This window comes from Grus americana, chromosome 8 (genome assembly GCF_028858705.1).
Source record: "Grus americana isolate bGruAme1 chromosome 8, bGruAme1.mat, whole genome shotgun sequence".
In the NCBI taxonomy this organism is placed as follows: domain Eukaryota; kingdom Metazoa; phylum Chordata; class Aves; order Gruiformes; family Gruidae; genus Grus; species Grus americana.
This window is the reverse complement of record NC_072859.1, coordinates 36344885-36362164: the sequence shown is the minus strand read 5'-3', so window position 1 is coordinate 36362164 and position 17280 is coordinate 36344885. Positions and strand designations below refer to the sequence as shown.

At 50.7% G+C, this 17280-nt stretch overlaps 1 protein-coding gene across 2 annotated transcripts; it reads right to left on the bottom strand.

Annotated features, from left to right (window-relative positions):
- Positions 1-442: 442 nt before the first annotated feature.
- On the bottom strand, positions 443-11655 carry LHX8 (LIM homeobox 8). Of its 2 annotated transcripts, none has more exons than XM_054833821.1 (8): positions 11334-11655; positions 10913-11082; positions 7781-7902; positions 6084-6304; positions 5524-5627; positions 2528-2623; positions 1268-1451; positions 443-519 (listed from the first exon to the last, which is right to left on the bottom strand). In XM_054833821.1, exons 1-8 carry the CDS (start codon positions 11485-11487, stop codon positions 443-445), a joined length of 1128 nt encoding a protein of 375 aa, XP_054689796.1. In that variant the 5' UTR covers positions 11488-11655. The 2 variants fall into 2 exon arrangements, with proteins under 2 accessions (XP_054689796.1, XP_054689797.1); XM_054833822.1 differs by having other exon boundaries at positions 10913-11071; positions 11407-11655.
- Positions 11656-17280: the final 5625 nt, after the last annotated feature.

Here is a 17280-nt window from a genome sequence, read left to right as displayed (position 1 = left end):
AAGCTTTAACATATAGGCTGTATACAACTCAAATACAGGTAATACTTTCAGCAATAACTTACAGATACAAACTAATGATAAACTACAATTTCACAAAGAATTGTAAACATTTTGCACAATTGTCAGTCCTTTCTTTTAGGCAAAGTGCTCTTTTGATGACAAATAAATTAACACACACATAACTAGAGTGGACTACTTCCAGACAATACAAAAAGGTGTTTAATAAGGCTTGTAAACAATGTAATAGTTATTTATGCAGGATCCATAAAAGTGTCTTGCAGGCTAAATATACTTACGTACCTGGGCAGCAAAAATGATCTTGAAAATGCTTTAGATGTTAAATAAAAAGTTAACATTAATATCTTTCCAATGATATTTTTAATTCACAATAAATGACTTAAGGTTACATCCTTAATTAGCTTATATCCCTGACAGAAAGGAATTAGGTGTGACTTATTGGCAGTTGTGTCATTGAATGGGGTAGCAAAGGCTGGAGTCCAAGAGCTGTAGGTGAATGAGCTACAAAAGCAGAAATATTTACTGGTCAACTTCATTGGAGGTAGACAAATATTATAAGCTAGTAAATCCCACTGTGTAGTAACAGCTCACTGGTCCCAACCACCGCAGCATGCTCTGTTTTCCCTAGCCCGGCAGTCACACCCCTCCACCCACAGCCCACCTCACACCACTGCTTTGGAGAAAAATCAGCTCAGGCCACACGTGCAGCTCAGAGTCGAGCTCTCCCAAAACCTTCACAGTCTCTCCTAGTCACAAATACGAGCCAAAGTTGTTGACTTGCTGGGTCATAAGACACGCGATGACTGAAACAGCTCCCTCCACCGCCTGTTACTGCGAGGGAAGCTTAAGTTTTCAGTGAAGCTGCTGGATTGAGTATACCAACAATCCTCGGGGTAAGAGTCAGGGAGTGGGTGGCAAACAGTTTTCATTTAAATTACTTATTATTAAAAACGTGGCATGGATGTTTAAGAAAGTGTTTGATTTCTTATTACTAGTATTCATTGTTTGGAGGAAGCACAAAAAGTGGTCTTCATACCCAGATCTTCAGCTGCGTTCTTACAGTGAAGGGCTACTGCTTGAAGAGGCACACTTCTTAACGAGGTACAGATAGCAAGTACAGTATGAAGATATTCTTTATAGAATACTAGAAATTAGAAATCCATTAAGTTTCTTTAATTGGCACTTGGTAAACTGGTCTTGCTACAGTCAATAATGATTTTACTTGGATACGTAAAGTTGTTACACCTACCATCCATATAGCTGTGTAGAGCGGTTAACATAGTCCCGTCCTGGGGTACGTACGCAGAGTATGCCATTTCTTCTAACATGGGTGGAGACAGCCTGGAGGGCTGAACTGCTGTGATAGGAGCAGTAGATGAATGATTAGGACTAACGTGTTTCTTATGGCGTGCTCTGCAATTTTGAAACCACACCTGAAAAGGGGGGAAAATTTACATCACGTTGATAGATTGCATTATCTTTCGACATTAGCATAATAAAAACCTCAGAGTTCTAACTTCAGCTGAACTCAGTTAGTTAGCTGGGCCTTTACCGTAACACCGACAGTCCAAATGAAGTATTCATTCCAAGCCTACACGGTGCCTCAAACAAGCGTGGTCAAGGCAGGAAAGCTTCTGCGGCGACCGGCGGCCGGCAAGGGACCGGCGCGGCGAGGGGCTGCACGGCCCTGGAGCCAGGCGTCCCGCCAGGCTGAGCGACAGCATCCGCAGCCCCGCACCACTGCTTAGACTGCTGCCCCACGGCACGTAACGGCACACAGCCGTCCCCGTGCCTGAACGCTGCTGACGGCGAAGCAAGGTTTTCACAACATCCTCCTTTCTCTTTTCACGTTGACAGGTGTGCAAGCTTCCACTTTTTTAAGGCTTGATCACAGCTGCCAGCTACCTTGTTTCTACAGAAACTCTGCCAATCTTCCAGGCTACAAGAAGCTAAGGGAACTGCAAATTTATTTTTATTTCTATAAAAATATAATGTATATTAAACCTTGTATTTATGTATTAAAAAATGCACGCGTATAACGTTTGCCGAGAGGCATCTTCAAGCAAAGATTCTAAGTTTGTGTGTATCTCAGTTTTGGATGGCGGGGTATGTATTTTAACTCTGCTTTCTAGAGCAGACCACTAGATATTCACTCACTCCTAACGTGTCATACCACAAGCCATTTTCAAAGAGTGCAGGTCTTAAGAACAGGCTATTGAAGTCAGAAATTTATATTTAGAAGAGCTTAGTGCCAGTTTCTATACTATTTAGGCTAAGAAGTTTCTTCCTGGAAGATTAATAATCCTCCACACAAAGTGCAAGAGGAATACAGCAAGTTTTCCAAATTAGCACGGTTGTTCTAGACCTATTCCTGACTAAGGATGCTGTCTGACGTTAAAGCTGCCACAGATCTTTTTCCATCTCAGGATAACTACATGGAGAAAGCTCTACCTAAGCGTTTCCGGCGGACAAGTACCAGACTTTGTTAGTCAAGTGATTTAGCAGTTACCTGTATAACACGCCTGCTCAAGCCTGTTCTTTCTGCCAGTTTCTGAAGCGTTTGTGCGTCTGGATTGTTGTCCTGAGCAAACTGTGCTTGCATAACCTGAAAAGGCAAGATAAGAGATTGCAGGTTTTTTGTGTGCGGCCCCGAGAGCAGCATTAGAGACTCCTCTCAGACTGTGGTCGTCCTCCTTGCTGTTCTTAGGAAACTGTTGTATTCGCTAGTCCCCACACAGTCCCCAGTGGATTGAGGAAAAAAAAAATTCTCCCAAAGTCAAAATACAAGCCCCTTACTATGCTTAACTGAGCCGAGACATTTACCAGAAACTAAAGAAATTAATAAAGTAGTAAGCAGTAGTAAAACGTGGAGGAGGTGCTCTGTCATGATTACGTTAAAAGAACTGTGGGAGAAAATTCCCTGCAAAGCAATTCAAACACGCTTGATGAAGAAAACGCCTATAGCAGCAGACCACAGCACCCAGCGTAAGGAAGGAAGGAGCTTTGATCCACCTCTCCAAACTTGTCAATCACTATCTACATCTTGTGTTATGTGGAGCAACTTAACCCTCTCTTCAGCTGCATGGCGGATGCAGGCAACTGGGAAACACTTTTGTGCCTCACTTACCTTTGACTGACCTGAGGAACACAGAGGCTCCACCTTAGCTCACCTGCACTAGGTAACTGTTTGGTTACACTCATGTTTTTACAGAAAAATTGAAGTGAACACTTGTCATTAGGACATGAATTACATTTTTGAGGAAGTAGTTGTCAACTTAGCCTGCATCCTGAACAGTTTCTGAGCCTGTAAGAGTTTACCTTTTTTAAGGAAGTAAGGCTTCATGGATATCTGCAGGGTATCTCCAGCAACTTAGTAAACTGTAGTTTCTCATTTCTGGACTTTGTCCCTTGATGGTCTGCAAATTTTGCCTGCTTCATCTTTGAAGATTCAGACTACTTTTCTCCACATTCACAAATGCTGAAACTATTTACTTTCCTACTGTTTCATAGAAAGGCATCAAAAAGCACGGACATCCTTTCGTACAAGTACTTCACGAGGTGTGTTACTACATGCTGACAGTCACTTATCCCTCCGATGCTTCTCTTGCTGGAAGTCTCATACCAGCATCAAGGACAGGTACAGAGACAGATGCACTGAGCAGGTAGCAAGGGTCATTAAATAACAAGAGGCCCTAAGATCCCAAACACCTCCTGAAGTAGGTTACAATCTATTTAAAACAGGAGGGGGAAAAAAAAAAAAAAGAGAGGAACATGGAAGTTTCATTGACAGCAACCACGAAGCAGCCCTGAATACAGTTCCCATTGCGATGGCTGGGCCTACCTCCTGTTCAGCTGCCGCTGGAAAAGAAAGTTCCCTCGCAGAAGTTTGAGCACGATGTCCAGAGCCCTTGCCAGATTATTGCTAATATTCTTGTTTTGTATTAATGACACATTCTGTCTCTAGTCATGGCTGAAATAGCAAACCAAGCTTTGAACAGCCACACGCCAGCTTTAGCTTTTCTTAACTGCTTTCACCATGAACAAGAGGAGGACAGGCCAACAAAACAGAACTCAGACTGAGACAGCAGAAAACAAATGGTGTAGTGGCCATACATGACCCGAAATTCAAAGACATGTTATAAACTGAAAGCAGGGATGTATAGCTAGGATCAGGTAGAAAGCCACAGCTTCCTTCCCACTACGGGTTGAAACCTCTAAATCTGGTCTCACCACTACCCTTTCGTGGGGAGTTGGCCCTGGTGATGGTGTTTTTCCCTAGAAAGCTAATTTAAGTGAAGCAGTGATCCAGAGCGTGAAATAATTCATACTTGAGGCAGTCCTGAGCTAACCCTTGCCAAGGCAGCAACGAGACAAGCAGCCTTGAAAGCAGAGCAGATGCAGGCAATCCCCCTCCCAGCGCAGGCTCGACCCTGCAGGAAGGGCTTTGATTTGGTACGTGCAGACTTCCTAGCTCCTGCTTCCCTTAGTCCTGACCACAGAAAGGAATATAGCGAGTGGCCGAGCTAGTATAAAGGGATATTTGGAAAACATAATAACGCATGTTCAAGAACAAAGCGGACAGTACAAGAATTGCTGCCAAGTACTTCAAATGCACTTTCCCTGTATTCCAGCTTTATGAAAAAAGTACTAAAATGTGCAGCATTAAATACTGAAGCCAGGTCTTGACATATGACACCACGACTGTAATGACTTTTGTGTATTTTTAGCAGGCAGAGCTCAAAGACACTTTGAGGAAATCAGCACGTGAAGCATTTTGGAAGGGCTGGAATAAGGGAAGAAGAGAAGGAAGGAAAGCAGAGATGAGTCCCTGGTGACAGTTTCTCTTCCTGGTGTACAGAAGTATAGCCAAGACTATAACATATGATCTAAAAAGCAAGTATTCAGGAGAACCATCTTAGGAGGAAAAAGGGCAAATCAAGAAATAAATGCACAACTGTTCCTCATCTTCTCTATAAGCCAAAGCAAAACAAGAAACGGTCATTGCCGGGAGGCAGCCCATGTTCACGTGAACACAAACAGGAACCCATGATACTTACCTGTTTTGAGAACACCATCTTTTGCAGCCCTTGTTGTGCATTACAACAAAATTCAAACTTCCATCCTGTTAACATCTTGAAGTCATATACAGCACCCATCTTTAGTACAACTCTTCACATTACATAATTCTAAAAATATTTTGTCTTTATTGTGTGTAGCGATGTAAATTCCTGATTAAATAGATCTCATCGAGCAATCAAAATAGAACAACCTTTTTGTTTCCACTCTGTAGAATTACTGGCTGCCCCAGGGAAATAAAAAGCTTGAAGAGTAACTATTTCCTATTAAACTGCTGAAGCTAACAAACAATTCCAGAAACATGCTGTGTCTTGATAGTTTATGAAATAGTTTAAAGCATGCAAGCTTTTTCTTTCCCTCCACACGCATCCGATTTTCTATCGGTTCAGCACAAACCTGAACTATACAAGTTTTTAGCACTGCCTCTACCTGGAGTTGATCTGCTGTGAAGCTGGTCCGAGCTCTTTTTGCTGGTTTTGGATGATTAACATCTTGTTCTGTTAGTAATGCTCCTTCCACGCTAATCCCATTACCTGAAGCATTAAAAAGAAAACAACATCTGCTAAACACTCAGAACAACGTTATTTGTAAGTCAGACTGTCCTCCAACCATAACCAACAGTAGCTGGCCAGCTGCATTTCAACTTTAGAAAAAGCCATATTCTGTTCAAAGTTAAATCGATCTGTCACCATTACCCATCACACCCCAACTGACTCCCTTGCAAGTGAGGGAAGGAATAGACCCAGCATGATATTTTATCAACTAGATATGCTCTTGCTTTCTTTTCCTTAGGATAGAAAACAAGTTACACAAACTTAAAAAAAACCTAAAACATCAAATAATTTGCACATTGTTTTAATTCCAGAACCTGTGCTTCCAGCCTTAGTAAAGCTAGGTAATTACCTCTTAATAAGGAAGATGAAGTAAACCCCAACAATTTAATTAAAACTAAACCACAAACATAGTTCTTCACAAAAGCAGTATGTTACCATTTTCAACTTCTCTTTTCAGATTGTCCAACATGCAGTCGTAGTGTACTCTACAAAGGACCTTCTCTTCAACCAAAGCAAACTCCTCTCCAGTGGAAAGCTGCCTTTTGCAGGAGAAGCATGCAAAGCATGCCAAGTGGTATACGTTGCCTTTAGCTCTTCGGACCCAGTCAGTAGAATGAATGTGCCTCCCACAGCGGGAACAGCGGGTGCCATACCGCCTGCAAAAACAAAGGCAACGGGAGGGTGAAGGCACAGACGCTAACCACACCAGCCAAAAGGGTGACTCTGGGAGGGTTAGAGGCGACCAGGATATGCCAAGCTCAGCTGAGACCCACAGCAAGTAGGCTGACCACAAGGAATTAGGGAACAGCATAACTGTGCTTTTATTGGGGAAAAAAAATATCAGCAAGTTTGTATCTGATAGCTTAAGGCAAGACCGCTACTGAACTACATAAGTTAATATTTTCATAAGGCAAAGAGTAAAATTGAAACATCTCAACTGCTACAGGAATTCACAACTCTTCATCTTTCCTTTTATATAGATAATTACTCTTTAAAAAGCTGTGAGTGGGAGATGGAAACAGCTGACTATGTTCAAAATTCTCCCAATTATTCAAATATATTTCACATTACTCTGGTGGTAGTCTGAATTATTATATTTAGCTATATCATCCTTCACTAATCATTCAGAGTCCCCTTCAGCAGAAGGGCAAAACCCTGTATCTTAATAGTTATTTCCTTAATTGCCATTGCATTATGATTTTAAAAGAAATTCAAATATCTGCAAGTATTTACATTACTACAGTAGAATATTTCTCTTTGAAGAGGAAACTAGCCACCAAGATATGTTGATTATGTAGATAAGAATTTGTCCTGAAAAACCTTCGCAGACTCGTAAGTTCTTTTTTTGAAGTCCCACAGAACTTCTAGAACTTCACAGTATTAAGCCTGCCGCCTCCCTCTCTTTCAGCGTCAGAACTGACTAGCTGAACAATCTATTCACTACGCAGGTGAGAATCCCATAAATAGTTTGGTCTGGGGAAGTACTAGCAATCACATCAACGTTAACAGCAAATTTCTTTCCTGCTTTCTGGACTGAAGATTTTGTATCATGAGTACTTTTAATGCCAGCACAAATAAATAACATTCTTCTTTACAAAAAGAATTCTTCATGTCCTAAATCAAATTGATCACAGAAGGATTTAACTGCCAAAAGCTTCTTTTAAAGATCACGAGATTTATTCTGGGTTGTTTCTGTAGTTCCATGCGGTACCCTAAGTCTCGTACCAGCGGAGCGCTAGTCCAGACAGCACCATCCCAACTCTACCTTGCATTCTCAGTCGACATCACCCAAGGGTAATTCTTTGCACATATGATAGCTTTACAACCACACTGTGGCAGGGACTCTGACTTGCTCCCCCCCCCCCAAGTACAGAAGTAAATTATTGTATAAATGCAGCAGCTATGCATAAAAACAGAGGGGCAGAGGCGGAGACTTAGTAGGTGGTTACATCAGACAGACTTGGGGTTTCTCAAGTCCCTCTGCAAGAAATGTCAGTTTAACTACTGAAAATAAACCTAGCAAATGAAATCCAGAGAGTCCAAATGTGCATTTTACTTGCAGCTTCAGTGAAAAGTAACAAGCAAGCGTGACATGTTATCTAATAAAATTATATTCCTGTATGATGATATACCTGAAATAATCAAGTTTGCAGAAGATATCTTTATCTTTGATGTAACAGCTCGTATGCCTTCCTAGAGACGTTCTGCAAACGCTGCATGAGAGACAGCGCACATGCCAGCAGAGGTCGTTTACCTGCAAAAACACAAAAGAAAAATACCCCTCAACGTTTGTGCTACCAATATTATATTTCATATTTACAAAAACTATTTTTTCCATCCATACAGACAAGGCCAAAAATTACATGCACCATGATTCATGGCAAATTTATCTTTAAGGCAAAGCATTTTCCCTATAGAACTGCATGCACATTACGGGTTAATTAATTTGATGGAGGTCTTCAAAACAAGCTTTCATGGTTTTGTAATTAAAAGCACCAGAAGAGGAAGCAAGAGAGTCAAGTTCCACGTAGATATTTTGTGCTCGGTTCTGTTCTCATGGCATTAGAGTAACAGAGCAAGTTTTGGCCTCGCATGACCTTGGGAAGGCAGCTAACTTACATACTTTTATTTCACAGTCTGTGAAAAGTCCTGCCTAACGAAGAACAAACTTTGCAAAGTGATTTGAAATTTTAAAGCACAAGTATTGAAGGAAAAAGAAAGTCTGTTAAATGGAAACACACCATGAACCACATCTTCATTTGCCCAGGTTTCTGTTAAAGCAAAGTTAATGGAGTGAGAGTTTCAAAATATCAGCAGTTGCTTTAATAGCAAATTCAGCAATCCTTTAAGAAGTAATATCCATAGTGAAACTAGACACAGTCATGGAAAGCAGCAGAAATCAGCAGTTTTGAAAACCCATATATAATTTTTGAACAAATAAATTGAGCGCAATTATTTTCATTTCTTCATTGCTACAAAGAGAACTCTTTATTGTGCAGACATCGTGCATCACACATCAGCTAAATAACTTAAATAATTTGAAGACACAAGACTCCCAGTGAGCATAAAAATTAAGTAATAACCCTATGGATAATCCCATGCCACATCGGAGGAATTCTGTAAGCCAAACAATGAGTAAGTACGGATTTTTTCTTTTTTCCCCCGAGCCAATTTCTCATCTCATACCAAACAGCCCGCATATTACCTACGGCAAAGCAGCAGATCTGAGATAATCCAGGATGTGCCTTTCACCAGAACGCTGCCAGACAAACCACAAAGACAGGTATTGACTCCAACACTCCTGCTGGAGTCACCCGTTTCAGCCATTCTTCAGGTTATAACGTTACAGTTTGCAGTTGCCCAGCAGCCTCCCACTATTATCCTTGTTGGCAGCCAGCTTCGCACACGCTGACAAATTTACAGCACAATATAATGTGAAACTGTCGATAACCGCTGTCACCAAACTGATCCTCCCAAGCATTTCTTAAAACGGCCGCGCTGCAGACACACACAGGGCAGCAGCACCCGGGCCCGGCCGAGCCGTGTCCCCCCCCGCGCAAAGGCTCCCCGGGCGACCCCCGTGGGGGCCCACGCCAGGAGCCCCGGCGCAGGCGGGAGGAGCCTGCACACAGCCCCGCTGCGGGTGTCCAGCTCTGCAAAACGCCAAGCTGACATCCCGGCCCCACGAAGCTCACCTCGCTGCCTGCTCTTCGGAGGCTAACGCTCTTCGGGACATCGAGAGCTGTGACAGTTGTCCCGTTTGATGTCACCCATCTACATCCTTACGCGTTAATTTACAGGGCTAAACCTGGAAGACGTATCCTGCTGATGATACCAGTTTACCAGCGCAGATTCCTTTCTCTGCCTATGCAGGAAGCAGTAACAGCTAATTTAAACTTAAGGCTAAATAATTCCGAGGTCTTTTACTTTCAGACAGAAAACAGCAGCGATCAGCAAACGAGCTACCAAAACGTCACTGGAGTTAATGGGACTGGAAGCAAGTTCCAGTTAGCTCTGCTCCCAGCCCTGCTGCACTATTCGTGCTCAAACCCAGCCTGCTGCAAAGGATTTACCGGAACAAAAGGTATTAGCAGCTCTCCCACACCTGCACCTACCCTATGTTAAATGAACACCAACCCAGCACACACGTTCCTTTGACCTCCTCGCCCCGACGGAGATCTAAGCAAATTAATAACAACATTGAGAGATTTTCAGCGGCATTACCGACTTCCACTTCGCAGGACACACAGTGGCTTTATTTAACTGCATCTAACAGAATCAAGTGACTTTAGCATGACTGTCTAGTCCCACGTTTGAAAGGAAAGAGGGCAAAAGTCTGATCCGGGAAAATTTTAACGGCTGCAATACAAAAGGAAAATAGCCCCCCTCCCAATCATATTACCACTTTATGTTTAAAGTCACATGGTTCTGTTTGTGTAAGTGATCTTAGTCCTGAATGCTAAGGCTAGCAAAACTACTCTGCAACCACGCAGCTTGTTCCCTTCACAGACATTACAAGACCACATTTTACAGGAATAACTAATTTCCACGTTTCTCAAGGGGCACTTTTTGATTTGAGGTTCACGACATCGCACTAGAAGAGTTGTTTTAGCTAATAACAAACGGGTCATACCACCACCGCTTAACCAGGAGCGTACAGGACGGCAAGGAAGTTATCCACGTTCTGAACCACTGGTTTTCTTCCCCGCTCTCTCCTTCAGCGCGTCAAGAGAATGCAATCCCAGCGCAGGAAAGCGTTACCCAAAACATAAGCAGCAATTCAGTTTTCCCTTAAAGCCCGAATCTCGCAGACAGGCACGCAAGTAACTTCACACTTTTACAGACTCCCATTCCCGCAGTAACTCCGCTCGCAAGCCGAAGGGGATGCCGTTCCGGGTGGGAAGGGCAGTAAGCCGCGCCGCCGCCACGGATGCCGACAACTCGAGCAAGAGCGGCGCGGGAAAGCGGTTCGGAGAGGCGTGCCGGGGCGGGAGGGCACGTTCCCTCGGAGCCCGCTGAGCCCGGCTCCGCGAAGCTCGCCGGGCGCATCAGACAGCCGCAGCGCCGCTCCCCGCGGCCGGTTCTCCCCCGGGCGCCGCCGCGGTACCGGGCTGTGCGGGGCGGACGCCGCCGGGCGAGCGGGCCGGGCCCCGCGGCCGCCACCGCCCGGTGCCACGTCGGTGGGGAGACGCTGCCGCCACCGGCCCCGCCGTCCGAGGCCGGGCGGCCCTCCGCTGCCGAGGCGCCGGGCTGGGCGCTCTTACCTTCAGCAGGTACTTGTCCACGATCTCCAGGCCGCAGCTGCTGCACACGCATTTGCTGGGGGCGCAGCCGGAGCCCGAGGCCATGGACCGCGGCGAGGAGGAGGGCGACAGGGCGGTGGAAGAAGAGCAGGAGTCCTCGTCGGCCGCTGCGGGGCTCGCCTGCGGGGGAGCGCACGGGAGACCGCGGTCAGCGCCCGGCCCCGCCGGCCGCCGCCAGCCTCGACCCGGGAGAGACGGGGAGCTCCGCGCCGGCCCGGGCCGCCGGTCTGCCGGCACCTGCGGGGTCCCGCCGGGGCCTCCCGGGGAGAGTCGCGGCGGGAGCCGGCGTTTCTCCGCGGGGGCCAAGCGGAGACGCCGCGCCCGGGACCGCTGGACTCGAGCGGGGAGCGGCGGAGCCGCAAAGCGGCAAAAGCGGCCGCCGTCCCGCACCGGCGCCGAGCCCTCCCCGCCGGCGGCCGCCCGCTCCCGGTGCGCTCGCTCGACGCCCCGCGCACCTTCTCCGAGGGACCGCCGAGCGCGGGAAGGTCCTTGTCCTCCAGCCTGCAGACGAACATCGGGTCGCTCTTCCAATACATGGCACTGCCCTACCGCATACCAGCTCCGCGGCGGGCGGCGGGGGCGCGGCGAGGCTGCTCCGGGGACCCCGCGCCAGGTCTCTGCTCTCAGCGCCTGCAGGAAAAAAGTTTTGTTTTCAAGTGGGTGGACCCCGCCGCGCGGGGACCTGCCTCGCTGGCCTCACCTCCTGCACAAAACCCGCCTTCTGAGCATGGCGGGATCGCTATCTCCGCCAGCGAGCCCGCGCCGGGTTTTGTGCAGAGGAGAAGAAAAAAAAAAAAACCCCACACCATACAGCAACAACAACAACAAAAACCAGCAACCAAAAAAACCAGAGGATTCTCTTCCCCCCCCGCCCCCGTTCATCTTCATCGTTTACCACAGCTTCCCCCCACCGCCCCAGTCTAAACAAAGATTCGAGTTACAGCTCTGTATTAGCAAAGAAGACAAACACGGCGGAAAGCGAGAGTACATGTGAATGGGAAAGGGTTTTCCACACTGCTGAAACCCAAAGCCCTAGCGTATTCCTATAGCTAAGACTCACAGCTCCTAAATCTGCCTTGCTGCTTCTGCTCTTGCTCGCGCCTCCAAGATCCTATGATAAAACCTTTCTCATTAAGCTAAAAAAGGAACATCTGAGCTGCCCAAAGGCCGTAGCGTTACTCCGGTTCTGAAACCAAGCCTGAAAGCCTACGGATGTTGCTAATTAACATCAATGTTTTCGGTCGCGCCGTGGACAGAGGGTGTTATGAACTGGCTGTCCACAGTTCCCCGGAAAACTAGAAAATTTCTTTCAGCGGAGGGGGGACGTAGGTTACTGGCACGCTTTTTCCACGATTACAAACCTTGCCCGCAGAGTTCCCTCAAACCAATTATTGCTGGCGTTCTCGGGACATTTCAGGAGAATAAAACAACATCTTGTCCGTCGCAGGTGAGGTAAATAACCGGGGTGTCTGCTTCTCTGCACGTATTTAACTAGCCAGGTGTTTTTAATTAAACTTGTCGTTGTTTCCAGCTTCACCCCCCCTTTGTTTCAGCTCTGCCTGACGATAGATGCAAGACATGTTGCAGAGCTTCAGTAAAGCAAACTGAGAGAATTGCCTGTACGCTTAGAAATATGTTTGATAAAAGGCAATTCTGCTTTTTGAGCAGCTGTGTGAAAGGAGAAGCCTCATATTCTTGTCCTTCTAAAAATTATGACCGTTGTTTCGAATTCCAGGACCCGATTCTGCAGGACCGTAACTGAACGAGTGGCGGTACCGAGCCCCGGTAAATCCGGGACGTCCCCGGTCAGTCACTCGTTTGTCCAGCGCTAAAACCGGTCTAACCCTGGACAGAATCTCGCGTAAATTTAGTTGTAACGTCCCTAACAGCCGCTGCCACGGCGAGGCAAGAAGTGTTTGGGGTTTTTCTGGTTGCGATGAGGCTCAGGGCAGCGCGACCGCCAGTCTGCCCAGCCGCGGCACGGCACGCAAAGCGGGGGCAGCGGGCCGGAGCCCCGAGCGGCTCCGCGGTGCGGGCGGACGCGGGACCCCGCCGTCCCCTGGACGCCCGCCCTCGCTGGCCTGCAGGCGGCTTTCCTGCGTCTCCCCGGCGGGCCCGGGGCTGCCCGGGCCGCCCCCGCCCGGCCCCTCTCCTTTGACGGGCCGCGCCGCCCCGAGCACGGCCGAGGCAGCCCCGCGGAGCGAAGTCCCGCGGACCCCGGGCCCGTCTGCGCGCTTCCTGCGGGGAGACCCGCCCCGGGAGGCGACGAGCTGCCGCCTGGCAGAGCGCGGTGCTGGGCCCCCGGTGCCCCGGCGTACCCGCCCCTCGCCGCGGGGCGAAGCGGGGCGCGCACCGGGGCTGCCCGCTCCCGGCCCCGGGGACTGCGCACCGGGCTTTCCCCTCGGGTCTCTGCTCCCCGTCCGCAGTGCGGTGGCACGGGCCGTCACCGGCCGGGTGCTCGAGCAGCGAGTGTCCACGGCCACGCGTCGGCGCGGCCCCGTGGGCTCCGGCGGGGGGGGAGCGCGCGTCCGTGTCCCGCGGAGAGCTCGGCTCGGAGCCGCAGCCAGCACGGAGCCCACCGGGACTCCCTCTCCTGCCCTCTGCGCGGATCTCCCCGTCCGCGACCATCAGAGGTACGGCATTAGAGCTATCGTCTGTCCTCGGCGGCAAGACAGAAAACGAGCACCTGATGGGCGGCCTCCGAAGGGATGTGCCGTGGAGGAAACGGGGTCTAGACCCGCCGTAAGGAGAGCCCGTGGTAAGCCCGGAGTGCGACGAGACCTGTCCCGTTGCACGGCCGGCAGCAGCGTCGAGTTTGTTACTCGTCCGTCCTTTCTCTGCGCTGTCAACGAGTTAGTTCAGGGTGTTCGTACGCGCTTCACGGAGGGCTGCGTATTAGATTTCGGTAGAATAACTCCCTTTCTGCATGTATACACCTTTTCTCTGTCAAAAATATAGCAGTAGGAGCCAACAAAGTCAATCCGCTCGTTGTTCCCCACGGCGATTGTGAACGTGCAGCCGCAGTTCATAAAGCGAGTGTTGGAGCGAAAAACAGCGAACGGGAGATTTCTCGGTGTTTCTTAGTGTTTTCGGGGCCCGGCTCCGCCAGGCGACGAGCGAGCGCGGCGGACAGCCGCGGAGGCGCTGGCGGCCCGGGAAAGGCGGCCCCCCCGGCCGCACGGCTGCCCACGTCGCTGGCGCCCCGCGACCGCCCCCCTCCACCCGCGGTCCCCTCCGCTCCCTGCCTCGGCTCGCGCCGTGGCACCGGGGTCGTCCCTGGGTGTCCCGTCGTGACCTTCCCCCCCCCCCCCCCGCGGCCGTGCGCTCTCTGCGGCGGAGACTCCGCGGCGCAGCCGCCCGCCCCGAGGCTCCGGGGAAGCGCCCGCGCGGTGCGGGGGTCTCTGCGGCGGGGACTCCGCGGCGCAGCCCCCCGGTGCGGGGGTCTCTGCGGCCGCGAGGCGGGGGGCACTCCTCGGGGCACGCCGTTCCCCGGCGGGGGGTACGGTGCTTGGCCGGTCTCCGCCGGCGCCTCCCCGAGAGCTACGCGGAGCCGTGGGCTGGGTCGGCGGCCCCGGGGGCGCGGGAGGCGCGGGGGGGCAGGAGGACAGGGCGCCCCGAGACCCGGCGCGGAGACAGTCAGGTAGCAGAGCCTGGTTATTGCTATGGCCGGGGGTGCTTCGCAAGAGGTGAGCGTTTTTGCCGAGCTTATTGGAGAGAGGCGTTATTTCTGCGAAGAAGTCAGAAATTCTATAGTGTGTACAGGGCAGACGTGGAAAGTTCATGGGCTTGGTTATCCGGGCTCTACCCGTGCTTCGCCTGTGCGCTTTTATCACCTATCGCTCCAAAGTCCAGTCTAAATTTCATCGTTTCACTTACACGCCCTCGATATTTTAATGAGTATTCCCAGCATCGTTTTTCTGAGGAGATGAAAATACGCAGACGCGCGGGCTTCAGGGAATTTCCGATCTCTGCGCGCCCTCGTCTCCCTGGTGCTGTCTCAACGCACACCGGGGGGATGCACGGCTCAGATGCTGCTTTAATCTCGCCGCTCCTCGCCCCGCGGGCTCCGTGCTTGGGGCGCCGGGCCCTGCGAAGGACCCCGCGGCGGGGGGCTCGTCGGCGGGCTCTCAGCAGGGAGAGACGGGGAGGAAGGGGAACCTGCCGGGGGGCAGGCAGTCCGCCGCGGCCGAGCCGGGCAGAGTGGCCCCGGCCTGGTCCTGTCGAGGCTGAGAGCGGAGGGGGACTTCCGCGGGACCCTCCGACGGGGGGACTGCGTCTGTTTCTGATTCCTCTTTCACAAGTAACGCAAGGATGTGTGTGCGTGGGAGTGCTAATCAGTTGCACATAGGAGAGATCTCTTAAATATTTGACGGTAAAGCACAGCACGAAGAAAATACCGAGCGAGGAGAGTTAGGGTTATTTTTACGAGAGGGTGTTGGCATATAGACTTCTTAATCAAAGACTGGACCGTAGTGCAAGTGCGTGCGGCTGGATGCTTCTCTCTGGAGGTTGTTCTTGCGAAACTGGTTCTCCCGTTAAAACAGAGTCTGCTGAGAAATTAAAAACGGCATTGTGGTCAGCTCACGAAAAACGGGCACTGAGACTAGGGCCGCGGTAAGCCGGGCCGCCCATTCCCGGCCAGTCCCGTCGGGTACGGCCGCCGGTCACCGCCCGGGCGACGCATCCCTGCGCCCAGCACCGGCGGCTTCCTCGGCGCCGTGCCCTGCCCGGCTGCGCCCGGGGAGGACGGCGACCGGGGAGCCCCCACCGCGCTGACTGCGCCTCTGCTAACGCCGCGTTCTCGGCGGTGCCGGCCCGCCCCGGGACACGGCGGGACACGGCGGGACGAGCGTTTCGCTCGCGGTGCTTCGCACGGCGGTCGGCGGGCAGCGGGGAGGCGCGGAGCCGGCAGCGGAGCTGTCCCCGCACCGCCCCCCCAGCGGCCTGGCGGCTCTCCCGGACGCTCACCCCGGGCGGCCCCGCCGCGGCATCCGCCGGGTCCCCGCCGCCTGCCCCGCCTCCCTTTCCCGCTCTCTGCTCTGCGGGGTTCGGGCCCGCTCGTGTGGAAGTGCGGGTGTTGTCCGCTTTAGCGGATGCGTGCCCTCATCTCGCCATCTCACCTCCCCGCTCGCTTACGGGCCTCCGGGTCTCTCCGTGCTCCCGCGGGAGGCTTGGGCGAGGCAGGGAGGAGGGCCCGGGGCAGGCTGCTCCGACTCCCTGTAGTTTGCTCCTTGTGTAACCGCGGGGCCATGTGGTCACCTCCTTCGCCAGCAGCTGTATGGCAGGAGGGACAGCTCGGAGAGGAGAGCCTGACAGCCATTGCGGGACAAAGTTCACTTCCAGGCAAGCTCCCCTTTCTTGTCTCTGCCATCTTCTTTTACACGTGCTCTGGTATTTGCACACCTGCCAGTATCCAGAGGTTTTCCATCTGTAGACCGCAGCGTCCTGGGCTGTGGGGGCCTCTCTGGGCTGTGGAAGACAGGCAAGGAAGTCGAGCCAGCACTCTCGGGCTTGCTCTTTGCGAGTTTGCCTCCCCACTGGCTCCAGCCACTGCTAAAAGCTGCAGGGTTCGGACTAGCCCTTAATTCTTGGTTCTGGGCTGGTTTAACGAGAAGTAACGAACCCAGTCTCTTACCAATCGCTTGTTTTTCAAATCAGTGCAATGCACTTTTCTCGGGCCGGGCTGTCTGTCTCCGGTTTGTGGGTCCAGGATCTTCCAAAGCTGCACACATGTGGCTTTTGTTCATGGCTGTTCCAGTGTGGAGCTCTGTGTTGCTTAATTGTGAATGACCAGATCAGTCAACAGGAAAAGTTTCTGTTCCCTAATTGGATTCCTGAGCCAGTGGTTCTCTCACCAACATCCAGAACTTGATGCAATTTGCCTTTTTTTTTTTTTTTTTTCCCCCTCTACAGGGAAAATATGGGGGCTGGAGGGGAGGGGGAGGCCGAGGGCAAGAAGGGAGTTAGTGGGATGCAGCCCTGCATCTTTTTAGAGCACTGGCCCTTGGAGTGCAGGAGGAAGTGCAGGGAGTAATTTCGGCACCCCAGAGTGTAACTGCAATAATTTTGCTTCATTTACTCAGATCTACTTATTTCACCTCTTGGTCCCTGCACTATGATCGGACTTTCTGGATGAAACCCGTGCGTGTTCGAATTAAGTGTTGCACCTATGCGCTCCTGTAATCGCGGTGAACACTTTATATAGAAGTTGACTTTTTAAACGACTGTGCTAGTTGTGTCACGCTGTCATTCAGTTAGAGAAAGTGCTGGGGACAGAGGAAATTAAAGCAGCGATCAAATTATGTAAAAGAGCACTTTGCCCTTAATGT